Below are 24,105 nucleotides of genomic sequence, written 5' to 3'. Positions count from 1 at the left end.
GACGATTTCCACCCAAATTTCATGCTTCGCCTTGTGACTCCTTTGGTTGTGTCATTCTCCCGAAGAGAGGCCGCAAGCATTGAGCCGGGTGCTTGCTACAGCACTGCTGAGTGAGTTTGCGGCTGTAATTTTTCGTAAAATCTAGTGTGATGGAAACTAAATAAGGCTAAAACATTAAGTACATTAAATTATATTTGAATAACGCAAGCAGTGCTTGCATTGCTTGTACTAATCTTCGCCTCTGGTGGCACTACAGAAAGTACATGTGCATGCTCCACGGTATGGGACAGACTTCGCTGTGACCCAAGCTGCAGGGATGGAGTGCAAGGTATGCTAAGGTGAAATTTTCCGGTCGAAGGGTCTTTTGTTTGTAGTCCCATTATATCTGTTGGAAGAAGTATTCAGGCATAAGGAGGCAAGTTGATTGGTAAATAAATCTTTATGAAATGATGGATTTAGGCTTGACCCAAGGCTGGAATGCTTGCTGCAATGCTGACCATTCACAAAGTGGGAAGAAAACACATTTCTCTATAGGTGTATATCATGTGACATCAGGGTGGCGACAGACCTGTTAAAGTCAGGGAATTTTAGAGGTCCAAAAAAGTCAGGGATTTTTTTTTAATGCATGTAATTTTTTTAATGTCTTGGTACAGCATTTGTCTGATGAACATTTAGGCTCCATTGATGCATATGATTTTTGTCTGATATCGCCGTCTGACTAATGTTCAACTTCGACAAAATGTTCACTACAACGTGCAACAAAAATTGCATGCATGGCATTCTTATGGCATTGATTTTTGTTGGATGTCTTCGCACTGCAACATCTGACAAAAATGCCATGCATGAACAGAGCCTTGTATATCGGAGTTTGTCTGGTGTCGTACAATATTTAATTGATCAAACATTTTGGCTCCTTCTATGCATACGATTTTTGTCGAACGTAGCAGTTCAATACTTGTCATTCTGCGAAATCCAACAAAATCACATGCATTGCGCTCTCATGAATCCGATGTTTCTTGGACGTTTACGACGTTTGTTGGAATTTTATTACCCTTCTGGCTCTCTTAATCTTATTCAATATAGAAAAGCGTACAAAGATTTTCTTTCATCATCCAGGCGTAATACTGGTTTTGCACAGGTTAACATTAGTTTACAATGACATGGAACTGTAATTCCATGTCAAGAAGATTCCAAGAAATCGGGAAATATATGTTGAATAATGTCACGAAAAAGTAAAACACAAATCTTCATTGGTAAACATTATATAAATTTGACAAGTGCATGATGCTCCCAAACCTAACGTTTCCTGCAACACTTGTATTGCAATTCACGCCCCCCACTCCCCCTTTTGATCCTGTCTGTTTAAACTCATGGAATGTACAATGTTATGAAATAAAATTATAATAATAAATACCTAAATATTTTAATATAATTACTCAACAGCCATTCTTTTGTAACGGACGTGACACGTACACAACGTAAAAGTATTAAAAAATACACTAATTAAGATTTGTATCCATTTTAATTATTGAGAAATGTTGTACTCACTGAAATGTACAGTCACAAAAATTGTCATGCCAAATACTTAACTGTATTTGATTTTATCTGATATGAAAGAGGTGTAACGGACGTGACGTGTAAAACACCCTGTAATGAACATAGGGTTGGGTTTTCCATAGTTTCTGTTAATTGGACAGACAAATTAACTGGTAAATATTTGTTATAGTAATGTTAATATATGCTCTTTTGAGACTATAAAGTATGACCTGTTAAAAGTTTTGATGTCTTATTGAAAAATGTTTAACTTTGTAACGGACGTGACAAAGGATTTGTAACGGACGTGACAAAAAAGTGCATCATTTATAATGACAGTTTTTATTTGAAAAAAAACACTAATATTATGTAATACAACCTTGTACATAATAATAATATAGTTATACATAGTTGCAAAAGTTTAATACTACAATTCTAGTGAATTAACATAAAAGAAACAGGTCTGGGAAAGAGATTAGGCTACATTCTGCTAGTTATGGACTAATTCTGATTTAATAAGCAGGTTGAGTAACAAAAAAGGCATTACACCTTTGTGGACACTAGGTCTATAGACTATTTATGTTTTTCTCAGCACAGGTCGTAAATTATCACTTTTCTAAAATCTTAATTCTGCTTGAAAATTGGTACATAATTCTGTCTCCAACTTTCTTTATATGTGGTTCAGGCAGTATTTTGATTATATCCTTGAAAAGGAGAATTTTGTCACCTTCATCACTGATTTTGAAAACTTTGCCTTGATTGTCATATGTTTTTAAGAAAGTTACATTAACATCACCATCTTTCACATTGCTTTGGCAAACAGCCACATAGCGACATTCATTTTTTTTATGACTAGTGAGTTTGACCAGCACATAAACTCCTGGAAAGATTTTATCATGAGAAAAAGAATCACTGTATTGTAAAATACTCAGATTAGTTTCATTGTCATACTCCATTTCATTGTCCAAGTCATTATTTCCAAAGCTTTCTTCACTGTCAGATTCGTCACTGTATACATCACTGCATCTTCAACAGTTTGGCAGTTTTTTGCTACTTTTTTCACACTCATCAGGCTTCAAAATATACACTTTTGTCATCAGGTCACCACTAGTTTTACCAATGAGGATGTTGTTGTCATATGCCTGGAAATTGTGCATTGAATTGATAACAGTTATTTCAACCTTCTTAGTAGGACTGTTAGGTAATGCATTTTTTATTCTCTTTACTGCTTTGCCATTTGTTCTTGGACTTTTGTATGAACCGAGCTCACTCTGACCACCATTTTGAATCACCTTCTTTCTTGCTCTATACAACCGCTGTCATTCTTTATCTTTCTGCCTTTTTTCAGCTAACAGTTTTTTATCTTTGGTCAATTCATTTTTTCCTTCTCTCTTACTTTCCTCTTCCTCAATTTATCTTTCTCCAAATAAGCCTTCCATTGCTCTTGATTCTTTTTTCTCTCTTCTATACATTTAGAGCCAAATAACCTAAAAATAACATTTAACATAAACATTTGTTGCAATGTTGAACATTTATATTATTGTCATGCCTTTGCTAATAAGTTTCTGTTGGAATTGTGAATAAACAGGTTTGAAGTTGGTCAGCTCCAGCTGGTTTTGTTTCAAATAGATTTTAAACATAATAAAAGGTTGTTTTATTATCAAAACATGTTAAAAATGGGTACTATTGCTTTTCATTAACATTTTAATACCATTTTGAAGTATGTGGAAAGTTTTATTTCTTTGTAGCATAATGGAATCTGAAGCTCTGCTATTAGTTGCACATGGTGTTTATATCTGAGTGTTGTTAATTCAGCCTTATTAGTTCTTGTATCCATGCATTTATTAAACAACTTATAGTTTTGAGTATATAATTGCATTTTAATTTATAGAAATATTTTTTAGGTTAGGTAGGTGTACCTATTTTATGAGACATTTTAGTCCTATCTGGTATTGTCTGAACTGAATTAAATCTCATATCCCAACAACAAATAAATTTTGAATTACATAAATAAAGAAAATTTAGTTGTACTGTTACAGAAATATGAAAATCAGGCCAGAAATATGGATCCTGCTCTAAAAGTAATTAAATAAGAGGAAAATAAATATGAAAAACAAGCAAGAAATATAGTCTTTTTTTTTTTTTTGTCACGTCCGTTACACTAAAGTTTGTCACGTCCGTTACAGGATTTTCACAGGTAATGCTATTTTATACAAAACAGAAAACACTAGAAATCAATAAACAATGCACATAACCCCACTTCTACCAAGAGTCACTTACATCACATTATTAGGGTTGGTGTGATATAAACTTATTCATGTTTTTTGTAACGGACGTGACATTTGTTCTTCCCCTTCTTAATAAACAAATAAACAGCTTAATACTTACATAAATCAATAACTCTTGAGTGTAAACAATACTCCAGACATCAATATTTCTTCATATAACTGAGAACAGCAGCTCACTGGATGATTTGATTATGTTCAGCTGTTTACAAAGCAGTTGATTTTAACTAACAACTGATCACATCTCAGTGTTCCAACTTCAATGTAAGGAAATGTGATGAAAAATAAAATTAAATAAGAAATAAATGCTTGAAATAGTTATTCTAGATTATTTGCTGCTTAGCTATGCAGTTTATATGATATTTTAAACAGTTTTCAATTTTCGCTATGAGGTGTATGTTATAAAAGAATGGCTGTCAAATCATTCAGTCCTAAAAGCATATCATTTCTTCTGTAATTGACGTTTCTCTGCCAGACCTGCTGAATTTTTACTTTTCATCTACTGATTTATACGAGGGGCATCCATAAAGTAAGTTCCAATTAGTAGGAACCTTGATTTTTCGCAAACGCGATAATAGTGAAAAATGTAAATTGCTGCGAAGTAGTGTTCATGAAAGTGCAGTGATGTGTGAACACATTTTTCACCTGTTCGAAATAACTAGAATTTGGCATTAAATGTGTATTGTTTGAGTTTTTCGTAAATTTTAAAAATTGCTTAAACAACGAAAAATACCTCGAAATCTAACATTCATGTCTTTCTTAGGCTTAAAGAAACAAAATGTGCCATATTTGTGTATCTAGAACTCACAAGTTTTCTAACATTTTATCCAAGAGAAAACTATAGGGGTGTGCAGGATCTGGAAAAGAAAATCCCATCCCAATTCAGTCTTCGGGAAATTACTTCCTGAGCAGTCGGGGAAATCGGAAATTGTTAGTTTTTATTCCAGAAATGCAAAAACAATCACTTAAGGTCAAAATGACATGTAGAATTCGAGATTTCCAGAGCTTCGGGAAATTTCGAACATTTCCTGCAAATTTTTTCCATCCCGACCAAAAAAGATTCTGTCCCCCACATCCCTAGAAATCTATAATGCATTTTGGTATGTGAAATAATTCCAACAACCAATCAAATATTTCCCAGGATTTCTCAACAATTTGCACCACAGAGCAAAGTAGCAGGGTTCACACAGAAGCCGCATCATCAGTATTTGTCATGCGAGAAGTATTTTGATTCAATTTTGGTGGAGATCAAATGTTCACCTACCGCCGCAGGGGAGTCGTAACATCGGCATTTGTCGAGTGAGAAATAATTGAAAATAACTTCCTCAAAAATTGGATCCAACATATCAAACTTTCAGGAATATAGGTACATCACGTGACCTATAATTTAAAACAGTAGTTTGAAAACACCATGAAGGTATAATACAGAAATATTGGAAAATTATAGAGAACAATTTAATTTATTTTCATACAGTTGATAAATCTAAAAAAATAGATGTGGGCCTGCAAGTCCCCTCTCCCTCCCCAAGCTAGGATTAAAATTCTATCTGAACCACTATGTAATATGTGTTCACTGGGATTGGCCAATATGTCTCTTGTCTGCTACATCATGTAATTTTTTTTAGCTAGTTGTAAAATATGTTACTACCAACCTGTAAACTCATGACAGTAACTTCAAGTGAAATAGCTTAGCTGTAATTGGTGAAAAGCCAAAATGTCTGTTTGTTTTAAAAAATGCCGGCATTTTATAAAAAAAAAAGGTCCATTAAAAAAAAAGCCGGCTTTTTTGCAACTCTGCTTGGATATACTGTGAATGTTTGTACTGAAGGAGAAATCCCAAGGCAATATGACACTTTGTTTTGTATGATTCAGTTGTTTCACTTGTGTGCAAGGGTTAAGTTGTTTGCTTTACATAGAAAAGAGAAGTAGGTTTGTGCATTGAAAAATGAGTCTGCACTCATGGTTCTTGTAAACAGAGGGTTCCAAACCTCAGTGGAAATATCAACATACAATAACGGGAAAGGCTAAAGAGATTGAAAAATTACAAAAGTCCATTTTTCATCAATCACTTCTCTAATCTCATTTAGTCTTAACTTCAAAAATAATGAAATATTGTATTGAAAAACTGGCTGCATATGAAAAAATCCCGTAATTCCTCCCTAGCTTGAGAATAGTAATAATTTTCCAAAATCACTATTTTGTAGATTGAATGCAAATTTTAGAGAAATGAAGTCAATTTTGTCGAAGCTAATATACGTAGGTACTTAATATACCTGGATCTGTATGACATTTTTATTTGCATTTGCAAAAACATTAATTTAGTATATAATTATCAGCGAAAAATCTAAATTTTTGTCCTGGAAAAGTCAGGGAATTTCATTTCTGCTTGTCTGTAGCCACCCTGGACATCATCGTACAGGATTCTCACAGTCACCTTGTTCGCGGCCAGTTTTGTTTTTCTGCAAGGAAATGCCCACCACTTACCATTTGTTACATCTCCACCAACTGTACATTTGTTGTTAGTACTATGTAAAATTTCTGGGTTGGGTAATGAGGTGGTAGTTGTTCTGATCACCTTCACCTAGCTTCTAATAAATTGTACTCTGGGTAAATGGTGCTGATCACATCACTCTTCCAAAAACAATTGTCCAATATTCCGAAGGTGCAGAGGCCCAACTTCCACAACCCCTATTGTACCTTAATGGATGCACAGTCCTGCTCGTGGGGAATTTTACCTGCCTTAACTGTGGATTGACTTGGGTAATAGAATGGGGATACAGAATGCTTCAAACCACTTGACTAAGCTGTACCTTTTTGTGATTTTTAGAAATGATTTGAAACTTTTTTATGTAACATGCAATTTCTGTTCTCTCTTCTAGGTTGTTTTACTGGAGTCATCATGAGTTTTGATACAGATTGGGATGTGGACTCCTACAGGGATAAACATGACAGCGAGGAACATTGGGAGTTACGAAAGAATTTCATGCTTGCCCACAAGGACAAGTTTCCAGAAGACAAACTGGTGTGTCTGACACAAGTATTTGCTAACATGGAATTCTTAGGATGCAGGTAAATGGAATTATTATTGAACTTCTTCCCAGATGGTGTTTTATTACAGTCTCCATTGTGGTTCAGATTTTAAACAAATATAACTTATGTAATCTTTCTGTGATAAAGTTTTGACTTGACATTCCAATATGATCAACATGTATCTTCACCTAGAGAGCAATACTTGCTGATTCGTCATTTGCATATGATGACCATATTCTTCAGAGATAAACCAGGACATTCTAGTTTATACCTTGCTTCAGTACTTAACCATTCAGTTCTTCAATTCAGCAGCTGCAAAACTACATCTAACGCACAAATATTAGTATGCCGAGAATTTTTAATTTATATATTAACCTCTTCAGATCCACTAGTAGAAAAATTATTGTTTGTTGAAATTTAGTTTCTACTTATTGCATAGAGGAGTTCATTGAGGAATCACTTTTTTTCTTTTCAATTTTTTTTTCTGCCATTTTTCCAAAATATCATGTGTTGTATATGAAACATTGGTAAAAAAGATAAAGAAGGTAAAGTGCTCCCCTGTGCATAGCACCATGCCATGAAGGCATATTGGGGGTGTGGGGGTAACGCCCCACACTTTCTTGATCCGGTCGTGAGTGGGGGTGATGTGATCAGCATCACGCCCCTGACCGCCTTTACCCCCCAGGGTTTCCCCCAGGTACCCATGTTATTCGATGCTGGGTGGGCGCCGGGGCCACTTCCATCGTTAGAAAAGTTCCCGTATTTGAACCGGCCGGGGATCGAACCCGGGACCTTTAGCATGGTAGTCAGACGCGTTACCGACTGAGCCACCGCGGCCACCCAACATTGGATCTTAAGGAATACAAAAATTCTTTCTATATGTGCTAAATGTTTTAGTTTATTTATTTGAAATAAAAATTATTACTCACCGGAAATATTCTGTAAAGTTACACAAGGTTAATCACATTTAGCTCAATTTTTTTTTCTTCGACATAATTTTAACATTACTGATTACTATAATTCATATTTTTACCCTGCATATCGTCAGCAAACTTTATATTCTATGATAGTCTCAGAAGCAATTTCTTCCTGACACAAGACACAAATTAATTTTTAAGTCCAAATGGATTTGTATTTCCCAAATGCCTCGACATTGCATCAGCAATTGTAGGCATCATTGAAGCCCAGTACATTTTTATTTGAAGGGATCCCAAATCTGAAATCGTCAAAGATAAAATCCAAAAAACTTACGAATTTCATGAGTAGATGTATTGAGAGATTTCCCCAAACGAACAATCGATGTTTGATTTGTGCAAGAAGAAATTAAGTCAAATATACTCACAGTAATGTATTTTGTGATTTTTTTTTAACGTCTTCTTTATCATGGTGAAGTTAATGCTTTGTAGCCTTTTCTACCACTTAGTCATGTTCACATCGAAATTTTAGTTCATTAAAATTAGAAAACAACATTTAAACTATTACATAAAAAGGGAAATATTGAAAACAAAGAAAGAAAAATATAAAATTACAGAAGAAAATAAAAATAAAAAAGTGCATATGGGAATGAAAGTCTAATCTATGTTCATGGCATATAACGAAACATACACACACATACACTCAGATATTCATAACAGTAATTTGAAATAATACGTTTAATAATATTCTTCCGGTTGCAAGCCTTTTCCTTTCAAAAGCTCTTCTGCAAAATCTGGAACTGGTAGTAGAGACTCAAAACTATAGTAACTTGTATCTCTTCAGTCATCTCTATCTCACTAGATAGATCTAATATCTCATCTGTATCAACCAACTCTGGCAAAAATGTTGGATCTCCTTCTTCATCAGATGACCAACCTTCTAATTCCAAGATGTCCCCATCAATATGGAGGCACTTCCTCAGTTATTCATCTATGTGCACTCTTGACACGGAAATAGATTTTGGAAGTCAAAATGAATTATTTTCTTGTAGTTTACGGTTATTACAAGCATAACAAAACAGTTTTTCGTTGTGACGTTTTAGGAGAACACATGCTCCCTTCATCATACATTTATTTATATTTTGACTAAAGATACAGCTATAACAATGGTTGGCAATTTTTTAAACAAAAAGAATAGGTTATATAATGGATGTTGTTAATGTTACATTGTTGTAATATAGCTACCTAACTGTGAAAAGAAGCAGTCTGTTTTATTTTTATTTCAGATAAAAAAAAATTGATCATATTATTTTTTATTTAAAATTATGAATCCCAAATATCATCAGGTAATTCAAAGTTGTATTGTTTTCACAAAGTTTCTTGATGTTTTCTGTTACATTAAATTTTAAAGATGGCGGCTTACTCTATTTGTGAAAAAGAAAACTCCATACTGGATCTATGTTGCCATTTTCATTATTTAATTTATTCCAGTGTTCTGCAATGAACGAAGCTTCCCAGACATTCAACTCTATGTTTTCCGTCAATCTTTTTAAAACCCTTCTCTTTTTAATCAAATGCTTCTCTTCGATGATGTGAGCTGACAAACCTGTTCTTGGGTTTAGATTTATAATGTCCAAATCATGTTTGTGCCATCTTATTGCCATTTTCCTTGCTGGTTGTCCTACATAATCCTTTGAACATGAACAACTTATATTATATATTCCTGTGGTTTCCACATCTGGTAGAGAGTTTCTCATTTTGAATTAATTAAATGTACATTCCATACTTCTTGGTGATCTAAAAACAATTTTGAAATTAAATCTTCTAAAAATGTTGGCAATTTTATGTGAAAATCCCTTGTGGAATGGAATGCACACAAATTTCTTTTCAACAGATTTTTCATCTTTGTCTGTATTTCTCTTTTCCTTTAGTTGTCTTGCGACTTGTTTTTTGATTTGGTTTATTCTATTAGTGTGAAAGCCATTTTCTTTTGCTATAATAAGAAGCCTTTCTTCTTCATTTTTGATATCCTTATTATTAGAACATAGTCTTTCTGCTCTCAGGAAAAAATTTAAAAATATTTTATCCATTGTTATACGAGAATGTTCTAAATTGGCATGGATGTATTTTTCTCCTGCTAATTTTTTCCTATGGATTGTTGTGTCAGTTGTCTTAATTTTCAGATCAAGGAAAGAAGTTACATTGTTATTCATGGGTTCACAAGTGAATTTTATGCGACGATGTGATTCATTTAACGGTGTTTTCATTTTTAGCAATAATTAGCACATCATCTATATATCTGATGTAGAGTATATCCGCACCTATCTGATTAACAATTGGAGATTCTATGTAATGAAGGAAAATGCTGGAGATGATTCCAGATACTGGTTTCCCATTGATAGACCATTACTTTGCTGATAAATTTTTCCATCAAATATAAAAATATAAAGTAATTGTAATTTTGCACATACAGTAAACCATCGAACCATTTCCCATTATTCTACTGGGTTAACCTTCATCTCAATAAGCCATCTGTGTAATGCATCTGTGGCACATTATGCTTGTAATAACCGTAAACTAGAAGAAAATAATTCTACAATGCAAGCAATGCGTACATACAAGAGAAACAAAATGAATTGCTAACCCAACATATAACAATATTAATGAACAATTTACAAAAAATCAGGTTCTCTACCCAGTGGACACACATAGTGGTTCGTATCCCACTTTGAATTCTAGGTTTAGTCCTGATTTACCTTTCTTTGCATAAAGTGAACCTCAAACGAAAAGTCAAACTAATTTACGAAAATTACCCAAAAAAATCCAAATCAGCCTACAAAACACTAAAAAATAATTTAAAGGATAAAGGCTTTATCATTCACAAATTAATTTGTGTCTTGTATGACACGTGTAAGAAATTTGAATAGATGTTGTAACATTAGTAAAAATGTTTTATAAATTATGTATATTTTATCTGCAGGGTATTAACATTAACAGTGTATCATCAACAAAGTTAAATATCTCTAAAAAGGGAAAAAAGTGCTACCTTTATATAATTCAGCTATTGTTTTTCCTCCTTCAGAGTACATAAACTCAGTCATTGCTCTACTATTTTACTATTCCCGCCAGAAGCAACCAAGGCGTGAACCATGCCAATTCTGGCTTCCCTGGTGAAACAACACAACAACTGCTGCAAAAGTGTCAGTAAAGCCACGAGGAGTCTGTAAGACTTCAAAGTTATGTTATTCAAATGATCTGAAGAGGTAATGAGTGATATACAGGGTGACTGGTAATTAGATGTATTCCCTGAAAGGGGTTAAAGTAGAGACAATTTGCAATAAATTTGACCATATGATACCCCGTCCGAAAATTAGTAGTTTTCGAGATAATAGTTTCAATTGTTTTTTTAAAAAATGACAATTTTCCACATAAAAAGATGAATTGAGAAAAAACTGCTCATTGTATGGAACTTATTTCAGCGTTTTCTGATAGCTAACAAATAAGTGGTTCATTGAAAAAAAAGTTTTTCCCAAATAACAATCACATGTAAGTAACGGGTGGGTCTAAACTTACAAGTGATGATAAAAAAATGCACTCTTAGTTTACTTGGCAACGTATTAATAACAAAAATGGTATGACACGAAGCGTACAAATTACGTAAATTACTTCCTTGTGACATCTGCTATCCAACAAGGTACAAATGTTGCTAACATTCACATTTGTGTACAAGAAATAATACTTCATTCATCTTCATGTGAATGGAATCAATGAACAATACAATTAAGGAACATTACACGTCTTGCTCAAAGTGGGCACCTCCATTACGAATGCAGGCACGCAGGTTTTTGTTCACCTGCTGTTAAGATCCTCTTCCTGAGCTCTTCTTGTGAGTTTACCGATGTCTTGTCATGTGGCTCCAAATGTAAAAGTCGCAAGGCGTCAAATCGATAGAGGGATCGAGCTGGGCAGTCATCATGATGATAAATCATGTCACGTCTTGTAGCTAGAGGCACATCCTCCAACAACATTGCCATCCCGTTCCTCAAAAAATGTTCATAAGTGATGCCATTTAAGATTTTGGGCATGAAAAATGGCTCGATGAAATGATTGTTGATTACGCCCATCCATACTTCTGCTTGGGCGTGCGACAGTGGCTGGATGAAAATTACCCAAAGAAATGGATTGGCCGAGGCGGTCCGATTCCCTGGCCGGCTGGATCCCCCGATTTGAAGCCTTGCGACTTTTACATTTGGAGCCACATGGCAAGACACCGGTAAACTCACAAGAAGAGCTCAGGGAGAGGATCTTAACAGCTGGTGAACACGTCAAGACCACCATCACATCACGAGTTAAGAGACCAAATGTCCATAAAAACCTGCGTGCCTGCATTCGTAATGGAGGTGCCCACTTCGAGCAAGACGTGTAATGTTCTTTAATTGTATTGTTCATTGATTCCATTCACATGAAGATGAATGAAGTATTATTTCTTGTACACAAATATGAATGTTAGCAACATTTGTACCTTGTTGGATAGCAGATGTCACAAGGAAGTAATTTACGTAATTTGTACGCTTCGTGTCATACCATTTTTGTTATTAATACGTTGTCAAGTAAACTAAGAGTGCATTTTTTTATCATCACTTGTAAGTTTAGACCCACCCGTTACTTACATGTGATTGTTATTTGGGAAAAACTTTTTTTTTCAATGAACCACTTATTTGCTAGCTATCAGAAAACGCTGAAATAAGTTCCATACAATGAGCAGTTTTTTCTCAATTCATCTTTTTATGTGGAAAATTGTCATTTTTTAAAAAAACAATTGAAACTCGATTATCTCGAAAACTACTAATTTTCGGACGGGGTATCATATGGTCAAATTTATTGCAAATTGTCTCTACTTTAACCCCTTTCAGGGAATACATCTAATTACCAGACACCCTGTATATATATTAGCTTTGCTGCGTTCTTGCACAATGCCAAGGCTTCCTAGATAGATCCTGTTTTAGATGATAAAAATTGTCTCCTGGTGAATTTTCTTTTCAGAGTACATATAAAGTCTTGGGTTTTCTACAATAGGGTCATTCCATGCCAAATCAACAAAAAAAAAAAGTGTCATTTCTGACCTGACCATCTCGGATTTATCTGAAACTCTACTATTTGGTAGTCGTCATGAAGATATGAAATCCTGAGAAATTGTACCTTCCTGTGTGGCATAGTTATGGAGTTTTGGGGGCTCGAAAATACAAAAAATTGTTGATTTTTAGTCTGCGCTCGAGACTTTCATGGATAATTGCTCTTACCCTAATTGACGTAGAGAGCTGGTTGTAGTCTTGTTTGAAAGGACATGAAATAAACTTTCTAACGGTGTATCACATCACTATATTTAGAATAAAATCTTTTCAAGGTCATCCACTTTGACCTTTGGATGAACTTTTGAAAATGCATGTCTGTGATTTCCTTGGAACTGAAATGTATTGTTAACACAAGGTTACACTATAACATAACCAAATTTGAAGTTGGGACGATTATGGGATAATTAAAGAAAAACAATTTAATTAGTATAAGTGTATTTTTTCAGCTGGTCATTTCTAGTGGGAGTTTGCAACACTGCACTCTTGCATTTGCAGACTTGCTAATCTGCAATACTTCTGCAACTAGAAAGTGAATAATGTGTGCAGCAGTGTGTTTAGTGTGACAGTTCTAATTTGAACTGACTTTTTTAAAGTAAGATATCTTGATCACCAGCATCATGGCATCATCCAGATTAGGAAGCCTTGAAGATTTTGAGATCCGTGGAAACCTTGACAGTCCACATTTTGAAATTAATAAGTATCACCTGGAAATTAACACCAAAGCAGGAACAAACAGTGCATGTCCACAGACAGATCAACACTTGAAACATCAATGAAGTCTGCAGAATTCATAGAAATTCTAGTCGAAAAAATGTGCACCTGATCGGAAATTCTTTCATGCCAACAAGTTTAATTTCTCGAGCATTCAAAAGAAACAGTTCTTGATAGGCACTACATTGTACTTTGTGATTTTGCAGAAAATTACTCCTTTGTGTTGCAAGATGCCTCACAAGGTTTTCATTGGAACAATGGTCAAGCAACAACAATATATCCTTTCACTATTTATTATGGAAATCCCAATACTTCGACAATCATAACTGAAAATTTGATTGCCATATCAGATAGCATGATAAAACATTAGTTCACTTACTCCAGAAAGTATTTATTACATTTTTGAAGGATAAATTTGGTTTTGAAAACCTGGTCAAGATATTTTACTTTTCTGGTGGAGCAGCAGCACACTATAAAAATCGCAAAAACTTCATCAATGTTGCCTACCATGAGGATGATTTTTCTATGTTGTTGACCGATTTTCTAAAGTTAATTCCATTCCAGGAATCAAAAAGGTTCATGCAGTACTTCCTTTTACAAAAGATGTCATACATATGAAATGTTATTCTGCATGTGATGAATTTATAGAACATAGTTTCATAATATGTTAAAATGTCTTAGAATTCACAGATATTACTGGATATTATACTTGTGTATATAATAACAACTGGTGGCTAGTATGTGTTCATAAAGTGTCTGAAGACACCGGTGATATACAAATTAACTTTCTTCAACCTCACGGACCATCAGGATCATTTATATGTTCCCATTTGGTTCAACTGGACATTTGTTGGGTCCCAACGTGCAATGTTCTAACAAAAGTGGATCGTTCCACTGCTACAAGAAGAGTGTACACTTTAACAACAGATGAAAGCCAGCTTGCCATGCAAAGACTGAATGAATGAATGAATGAATACTGAAGAACAACCTGTGAACTGTGGTGCATGTAAGTTGTTTCTCAGGAAACAAAAATTCTTGTCCATTTTTCACTACTGTAGATAATCATATTATTCTTAAAAGTAAATAACAACAGTGTTGCGAACTCCCACTAGAAATGACCGGCTGAAATAATACACTTATACTAATTAAATTATTTTTCTTTAATTATCCCATAATCGTCCCAACTTCAAACTTGGTTATGTTATAGTGTAACCTTGTGTTAACAATATATTTCAGTTCCAAGGAAATCATAGATATGCATCTTCAAAAGTTCAAGGTCCAAAGGTCAAAGTGGAAGACCTTGAAAAGATTTTATTCTAAATATAGTGATGTGATACACCGTTGGAAAGCTTATTTCATGTCCTTTCAAACAAGACTACAACCAGCTCTCTACATCAATTAGAGTAAGAGCAATTATCCATGAAAGTCTCAAGCGCAGACTAAAAATCAACAATTTTTTGTATTTTCGAGCCCTCAAAACTCCATAACTATGCCAGACAGGAAGGTACAATTTCTCAGGATTTCATATCTTCATGAAGACTACCAAATAGTAGAGTTTCAGAAAATTCTGAGATGGTCGGGTTGTGAACTTTGTTGATTTGGCAATATATGACCCAATATCATAACAAAAATTTTTAAATCTTAAAAATAAACATATTATGTCACAAGGCTGTTGAGATGTCACATTATTTTGAGTTCAAATACAATTTTCACTAAAATCAATACTCAAACACTGTCAGTGGTGATTGTTAGGTAGATACCAGACATGTATATGAATTGATTTGGTGTTAAATCAAGGGCATTATTTTCTGTTGATCTCTATCATAGGGTTTTATACTTCAAAGAAATGTACACACCTGTTTCCATGAAAGTTTTAGCACTGGAAACACTTACTGTTTTCTCTTCTCTATTGTACAGATTTGTTGTTGATTTGTTAATACCTTTTGCAGATATCCTGCAGAGACAATGAAACTGGTCGCACACTTGGCAGAGGGTATAGTTGATGACTACAGAGAAAATAAGAAGTCCAAACTTCAACGTACGTTCGTACAAGGGTCAGAAGCTGCGAGTGCGAAGATCAAAGGTAGATCACATTGTGAGTCTTGAAATTTTTTTTCTTTAAGTAAGGTAGTTGCTGGAGTCAGGAGGAGTGGCTAGATTTTGTATTATTTGCAAAATACTATTTTCAGCTTCGAGTGACAGTGAAACAAAGTTCGACTTCCTGGCCGTAATATCATGGATTTATATTTTTATTAACTATTTGATATATTAAATAACACATTCCTTCTTTTTTGAGGAGACCATTACTGTCATAAAGTAATGGGAGTAAGTCACTTCACAAACACAAACAGTACAAAATTGTTCACGAGAATAAGGATATGAATTGATTGGTGTCCAAATTATTTTAAAAGGTAGATTTTTGGCCAATTAATCATCTGAGAACAAACATTACTTCACAAATGTATTTGCTTTTAAACTGATGGCTTCTGCTATGGACCACGGTAGGTGATCTTTTGTGCATGCATTAGATGGCTCTGGGGTCCACCCAGCCTCTAATAGGTGGGGGTGAGGGCTAAAGATGGAGCATGGTACCTCAAGATTGTGAATGTGTAGAACTGCTACTGCCACACACCCTATGACCTTCAATGGCTTGTTGGAATGAAGGTAGTATGCTTCACCTTATCTTTTGTGAACTATACATATTCTGTTCATTTAGATGCAAATTGTTGATTCTTAGAAACTGCATATTTTGTTTAATGAGATGTGAATAGCATGCTGTAATGCTCATTTTTCCTGATTTTGAAAGGTGTGAGGTATGTTTTCCTTCCATGTTTTGCCACAAAATGATGCAAAATAAACTTTTAAACACAAAATTTAGGGTTTATTTACCAATGGAACACATTATGAGGTCTGAGTTATCCTGCGAGTTATGCAAATCCTGGAAAATTGAATAATTCTGTTATAATTACACATTTGAGAATACCGTTGATACACATCCCATGTGACGGGAGGTGCATGCTCGAATTCTGCCAGAACGGTGCTGCTTTTCTCGATGTTGCAAAACATTCTGTCACAAGGAGAGAAATCATGGGCAAAGGGCATTTCTTTGTGGAACGCCCTTCGCCGCGGTCATATGGTTGGCTGTTGTGCCACTATTTCCTTGTAAACATAATTTTCGCACTTTTTTCCACTTCAATAAATCCGAATGGGTTCAGTTTTCGGCATTTTGTCACATGAACTTCTGTGTTTATTTTCACTTGTAGAATCACCTCCTACGCATTGGAAATGAACTTTAGAAACACCCTGTATATTGTCTATATAGCAAAGAAGGAGAAAGGAAACACTCACCAGACAGTAGAAATAGTCAAATTTTCGCAGACACGAGCTGCATCTTCAGTGGAAGGAGAAAAGATGGAACCGGAACACCATAATATCCCTTTTAACAACTGCTTCCGGCCTCAGTTCACAAGAAATGGGAGAGGGCCTACATATCAGCCCTGATTGCAACCCCACCACCTGACCTCGTGAACAAGGCTACTCAGTGACTTCCCCACCACATCCCCATCCCCACAAATACCCATCCCACTAGCTCCACCCAATATTTACCCTACCCCCACCTCATCCCACCCCTCACAGTTTTCGACAAGCCTGATGGCTGAACAGTGTTTTTTTTTCCGTATTTCTACTTCTTCGATCAAGACCTGGCAACTCTACAGGTCTCTAACTTCCGGTTCCATCTTTTCTCCTTCCACTGAAGATGCAGCTCGTGTCTGTGAAAATTTGAGTATTTCTTGATGGAGCTGAAGTTCAGCTCCCATCAAGTTCACCTGGACCCACTCCACCAACTAAATCGCCTTCCTGGATATGCACATGAAGAAAGGACATTTGGAAACCTCAATCCACATCAAATCTACCAACCATATGGAATAAATACACTTCTCCAGCTCCCATCCATTCCACACCAAGAAATCCATTCCATTCTCCCTGGCCCTCAGAGGTCAACACCTCACCCACCTCCCGACAGAACTATAACATCTGCCTACACCAAGCCATGACCAACCATTGGTTAAACAAATATCCCGAACTGCTTTATACACCTCCACTACAGCACCTTGAATAACGTAGTGTGGAAAACGACCCAAGAAACTGGTTCCCCGAGACGACGACAAGTAGATGGCAGTGCGATCGACCCAGGTGCTAATTTTGTTATGAAAGTAATGCGGCTTAGTTAGTTTTTGGAATATATTGTGTAGATTTGTTTCTCTAGAAAGGCGGTAAGTGAATTGATGGAAACAGTTATATTTGTGGAGTGATTTGCAGTCACGAAATTGCATTAATTTGGAAAGAAAAGTAAAATAAAATTAATAAATAAATAGCATGCATAACACAAGAAGAAACATCGCAATGTGATTCCGGACGTCAGGTCTTGGACTGTGTATTAGAGTTTATTTTTCTATGTTATTAGAATATAAATAGTATCCTGAGAGATATTTCATACCGAGGCGACAAACCACAAATGTCGCTTGAAAGCGAGCAGACTGAAATCAATGCAGCCTTTCGAACCGTAGGGACAAAAGTTCTGACTGCACCGTTTCCTCAAGGAGATTTTACACCAAAGCGACACGCGACAAACGATACGAGGATTTCACTCCAAAGCGACATGGGTCATTCGGTCCAAGGCAACTTTCATACCGAAGTGACACATGTTGCTTGGAAAGGAGCCAATGAAGTGCAACATTTCACATCGTAGTGGCATGACGGGAAGCACAGGCCAGCGTTCGGTTGGTGAAATCCTCAAGCGATAAGTGTCGCATGCCGCTTATCGCTTTGGTGCGCAATCTCACTAAAGCAAGACACTCATTGCATCGCATATGCGCGAACAACAAACCACGGCAACATGTTGCAAGCTATTGAGGAAATGGCCCAGTTTGAGCAATGCAGAAGCGACAAAGCAACATGTGTGGCTTATCGTGTCGCCTAGATCTGTTGTTGTAATGTGCAGTTTATCGTGTCGCCTATCTGTTGTTCGCAAGCAACGCTTGCTAATAGACTGAAGGCACCATGTCGCTTGTCACTTAGTTGGGAACTCCCCCTGTAGCATGTCGCTTCATTCTCAGCACCCTTCCTTTAAGAAGCTTTCCGACCGAAGTAACAATTAGCACGCGAATACGCCATATGAACGTGTCGTTTGCTGATTGGACCCTCATGTGCAATGAATGCTATTTTACAGTCTGGAAGTGTGTGTCACTAGTGTGACAGTGTGAACATCCCGTGTCACTTGTCCCGTTGGTTTGAAAGTTTCCTTACACTCATGTCGATGGCACTAAGAAAGTTTTGTGGGGTTTCCCTTGTCGTTTGATGCAATCATCATTATCATCATCGCCGCGATTAATTTAAAGCGGAAGAAAAGAGACAGTAAATATCAAAAATACAAATGCTTCAGTGTGTATATCTTTAAAAGAAATGATGATGATGATAATAATGAACCTAATTCATACACAAAAATTTAGTTGCCAAGAACATTCCACGCGTATTTTTTCTCCCGTATTATTAACGAAAGTATGACGATAACAGGACGTGGTCGACTGTCTAGAATGTTCGTTAATATCTTCGCGACCACTGTACTAAATATCATAGCAATTATCACATTCATAGAAATGCTTCATGTAAAGGAATCAGATGTTGCAGCGAAAACTCCATTTACTTCCATTATAAGCAGTCGAACACCAAGCACCGGGGTCAACACCAGCGCCTCTAGCGGATCATTTTCGAGTGGAACCAGCCAGAGAGCTCAGAAGCATGCCGTTTTCCACACACGTTATTCTAGGTGGCTGTACCGCCACCAAGGAACCTGCCACCAATCCCCCTGCATCCCCTTCCTCAACAAAATCAGACACACTTTACGTTCCCTCCTTCCCATGGTGCACAGTGATCCTGACACCTCAAGTATCTTTCCCGACAAGCCCAGAGTGGTTTTCAAATGCCCTCGCAATCTCCAAAACATCCTGGTCCACCACAATCCACCTACTCAGAATCAACTCGTCCCGCCCACAAATGCAACCACCCAAGGTGCAAAACCTGCCCCTCCAGATCCACACTGCCACTGGCAAATTCACCCTCTGTCCCAAAGGAACCTGCTATAGCTCTAACCTCATTTATATCCTCACCTGCAATATCTGTGGGAACTTTTACCTGGGGGAAAGCTCCACAGCCCCGAACCTCCACATCAACAACCACCGCTCCTCCACCCAAAGCCTGGACTTGTGCTGTTACCATTCTCACCAACCACCACAATATCCCCTTCAATGACTGCTTCCAGGTAGCGATCATCCACTCCTTTTCCCCAATCCACCAACACCTCAGTATGCAAAAGATGGGAGAGGGCCTACGTGTCATTCATGAGTGCAACCACATCCTCTGACCTGAACAAGGCCACCCAGTAATGTCCCCCCACATCCTTCAGCAACACCCTTTGCCTCTTCCTACACCTTCCACCACTCACAGTTTTCGACAGCATGGTGAAGAAACATTTTGCATGTGTGGAACTGTCAACACATTTTTTGCTGGACCTGGCAACACTACAGGCCACACTATCGCACTGTTCATGGCACTCTGTTAACAAGTCTTTTCTACTCCTGATGATGTAGTAGCTACTGCGAAAGTTTGAAGTTTTTCTGTGTCTGATGAGTGTTTCCTCTCTACTCTTTCACATTTTATTTAGCCCTTGTGCCCCTCCTTCCTTTTATTTTCTCTCCCCTCTCCCCCCTCTGAAAATAGTTTGCATTATACATGAGTAAATATGGTATATATTATGTGGGACAGGCTAATTGGTGTATCTATAAATAATCTATAATTTAGTGCAGAATTCTGCAATTCTGTTAATATTTTATGAATATAAACATCTAATTCATATTCTCTGGTTTTGTAAAGTAAAATTGTAAATATTCAGTTTCTTTTCCATAGTTAACACTGCAGTCAACTTGTTTAACTATTCAGGTTCGATGTGCAATATTTGCAATTTTCTATCAGAACATTTCATTGCATGAGAACTAGAGGAACGTAAATCCAAAAAATGCAGTTGTCATTTTGGTTTAACATATCTGCTCTCAGCTCTATTTGGAGTTAGATCGACTTATCTCCATATATTCTTCTTAGCAGTAAAGTAGTGTCATGTATTTCCAATGTACTGTTTTTTCTTTCTTTTCTTTCTTTGTCAGACATATTGCTAGGAATACAATATTTTCTCTTCTGTAAATTTGATAACTGGTAATTATGTCCATCTGGTTCTCATGTGACGATTGGATGTTGGTAGCAGCAAAATCTTTTATGGGCCCATCCCCAAACAATGCATGTTCTTATTTATACTGTAATCATTAGGAATACAGAAGTATTTCACTTTTAAGGTATTAGAAAATTTATTGACTTCTTCATGTGTGTTTTATCTGTTCTAGGACTGAAGAGGGTGCAGGATCAGTCTTCTCCACAAGAATCAACGTCAAAATCTGTGAAGTATTCTTGTGGACAAAGTGCATCTGAAAAACCTTATTCTTCAAGTGAGAAATCACGATCTTTGTATTCCAATTTTACTTCCCCTTCCGGGTATGATTCATATAATAATCAGCAAGCCAATTCATTTCAAGAATCCACAGAGAATAGCAGCGGAAAATATGAGAGACTTAACCCAAGTTATTATTCAGTAGGAGAACAGGATTCATTTTCCCCAAATTCAAAATCTCCTCTTGGGAAGTCTCGTTACGGTGGAGTGAAAACTTACAATATTAGCCCTACAAACTCAAGTGGAAAGTTTGTGCAAGCAAGTGAAAATAACTGTGATGCCAATCAACAAAAACTGTTAAGTTCGCTGTCAGTGTCATCACCTGCATTGAGGAATTTTGTTGTTGTGGAATATAGTGGTCAAAATATACCCGCAGTTGGTACTTTGGGCCATTCAGCAGCAATGTGTGAGAAAGCATTAGAGTTCAAGATTGATGAAACTTGCCCCATGCTCAAGTAAGTTGCAAAATGTTAAATATAATCTTCATGTTATCCTTTGTTACCAATTCTGTAGAAGTACCTCTAATTATTAATACAGATAACTCTTCCTTTAAAAATGGTCAACTCTGCTGTATACAGTCACAAATTAGTTACTGGTTAGTTAAAAATTGATTTTTTTAATAGTATATTTTTTAATAAAGTTCAAAAAACATGAAGAATATTCTCATTTTAAGTTCTTGTTGTTCATGGAAACATTTTTTTATGGTTTGAGGAATTCAGTTGACCAACTCATAGTGCAAAGTATTTCTTTTTTTTTACATAGATCACAGTGATTTTAAAAAAGCCGACAAAACTTTTCCAGCCCTGTTACAGTAATGGCTACATTCAGAGCCAAACCCTGATGTTCCTTTCCTAGAGTTTACTATTTTCCACATCATACATTCCCATCTTCATAGGCTCAATAAAGTAAGTGTCACCTGAGTCCCTTATATCACCCTCTCCCACTGAATAAACATTAGTTCTTGAGCAGAAGTGAAATAAAATAAACATGTACATAAATTTCACTAGACTAAGACTCAAATTACTATTCTGCTTTGGAATAAGTAAAATTATGCATGTTTCTAATATCAGAAAGGTAACTGTCCACTACATTATTCATCTTTCGTCCTCATTGTTGTGTTATAAAAATAAACAAAAAAATATAGCAATTCCAAAGGATTAAAGTGCTCATAAGAATTCTTTAGATTCTCAGAAATTAAACTCCCAAATTTATTATTTTAGTTCAAGCTCTCATTAAATTTTCTTCAAAAATCTGGAAAAGTCTAGGAAATCAACATAGAATGAAAAGAAATGACACTTTTCCTTGATCCAACTTCTTCATGGGTTGTACTCTATGTAAACATGTTTGTATAACTTATTTTGAAAAATGTTGATTAAACTCTCTTCTATTGCATACCAAGTGCAGTTTAATGTTTAAAACTTACTTAACCTTTGAATGAACATCAAAACATAGTAACATGATCAGAAAGGTTGGGTCTTTCAGATCCCAAGTGAAACATTTTGTTCAGATGAACTAACAACTTCATTAAGAGAAATGTTAATCATATATATTTAAAACAACATAATAGTATACATACAAGGGTCATCCAGAAAGTAAGTTCCATTGGCCAATTAAAAAAAAAATGTAATGGAACAAAACACTTTATTGTACACTGAAATACAGGCCTTGGACTATGTTTCAACATAATTGCCATCCCTGTTGAGATACAATATTTTGTATCCCCATATCAAAGAACGATGCTGCCTTTGTTGATAACCAAGCTTGTTTGACAGCATTGTCATCCTCAAAGCTCTGGCCAGCAAGGAAAACTATCAGGTGCAAGAAGAGATGAATATCAGACAGGACGAGGTCTGGAATATACAGGGGATGAGGAAATATTTCCCAGCCAAAGTCTGTAAGAAGTTGTTGCATTGCGGCCACTGTATGGGGACGAGCATTGTCGTGAATGAAAACAACGCTACGTCGCTTGTTTTGGATTGCACGATGCAGTTTTCGAAGTTTTTCACAATAGGTGTTGGGCATTGATGGTTTTGCCATGCTCCAAAATGTCCAAAAGCACAACACCTTGTCTGTCCCAAAACACTGTGCACAGGACCTTCCGAGTGGTCAAAACCGGTCTGCCTTTTGTCTTTTGTAGCAAGGAAGTGTGCCTCCTTTCCATGGCCTGTCGTTCTGTTTCCGGAGTCTCATGCAACACCCATGCCTCGTCCCCATTCACAATGCGATTGAAAAAGTCATCACCCTCCTCACAGTACCGGGTCAAAAACAGTAATGCACTCCCCATTAGGTTCTTGTAGGCTTCTGTAAGCGAGCATGGGACCCAGTAGGCACACAATTTGTGGAAGTTCAGTCTGTTCGACAAAATTTCATGAAGTAGCGGCCAGGAAATTTGTGGAAGATGCAGAGACAGGGTTGTCAGGGTGAATCGTCGGTTCTCTTTAATCATCTCTTCCACAGCATGTCTGTCATGAGAGATGGTTGTCCACTGCATTCCTCATCATGCACATTGTTCTGTTCTTCTCTAACTGTTGCACTCATCTCCGAACCATTGAAGCACTCATGATCTGTTCACCAATTCGATCGTAAATTTCAGTTGCTGATACATTCCGTGTATTCAAAAACCATATGACTTATGTGCACTTCACACGCGGCAGGTTTTCAACATTATTGTAACCCACTATGAAGTGTCTGCACTCTGTCTTCTCTAACACTGACGTCTCTGCCTTGCCAATGTGTCCAACCATTGCTGCAGTGCAGCAGCATAAATTGCAAACAGAACTTACTTTCAGGACATGCTTTGTATATTGTACTCTTGCAGTATATACAATTGAAACATTACTTTAAAAAATTGTCTCCAGACTGATGCGTACAGTGACTTTGGGGCACAAATTATGAAGGCATATGCAACGCATATAGTCTCGTAAAATATTGAACTGAAGTTCAGC

General features: G+C 36.3%; 1 protein-coding gene across 3 annotated transcripts in view; it reads left to right on the top strand.

The window, feature by feature from the left end:
• Nucleotides 1–24,105, top strand: part of LOC145989818 (uncharacterized) — a 180,003-nt gene that overhangs the window by 116,831 nt on the left and 39,067 nt on the right. For all 3 annotated transcript variants that reach the window (XM_083125182.1, XM_083125184.1, XM_083125185.1), the window contains exons 15-17: nucleotides 6,698–6,887; nucleotides 15,555–15,688; nucleotides 21,057–21,615. In XM_083125182.1, the coding sequence (XP_082981308.1) occupies nucleotides 6,698–6,887; nucleotides 15,555–15,688; nucleotides 21,057–21,615 (883 nt within the window). The remainder of the gene's footprint in view (nucleotides 1–6,697; nucleotides 6,888–15,554; nucleotides 15,689–21,056; nucleotides 21,616–24,105) is intronic.

This window comes from Lepisma saccharinum, chromosome 7 (genome assembly GCF_977018435.1).
Source record: "Lepisma saccharinum chromosome 7, izLepSacc3.1, whole genome shotgun sequence".
In the NCBI taxonomy this organism is placed as follows: domain Eukaryota; kingdom Metazoa; phylum Arthropoda; class Insecta; order Zygentoma; family Lepismatidae; genus Lepisma; species Lepisma saccharinum.
This window is presented reverse-complemented; position numbering and strand designations above follow the sequence as displayed.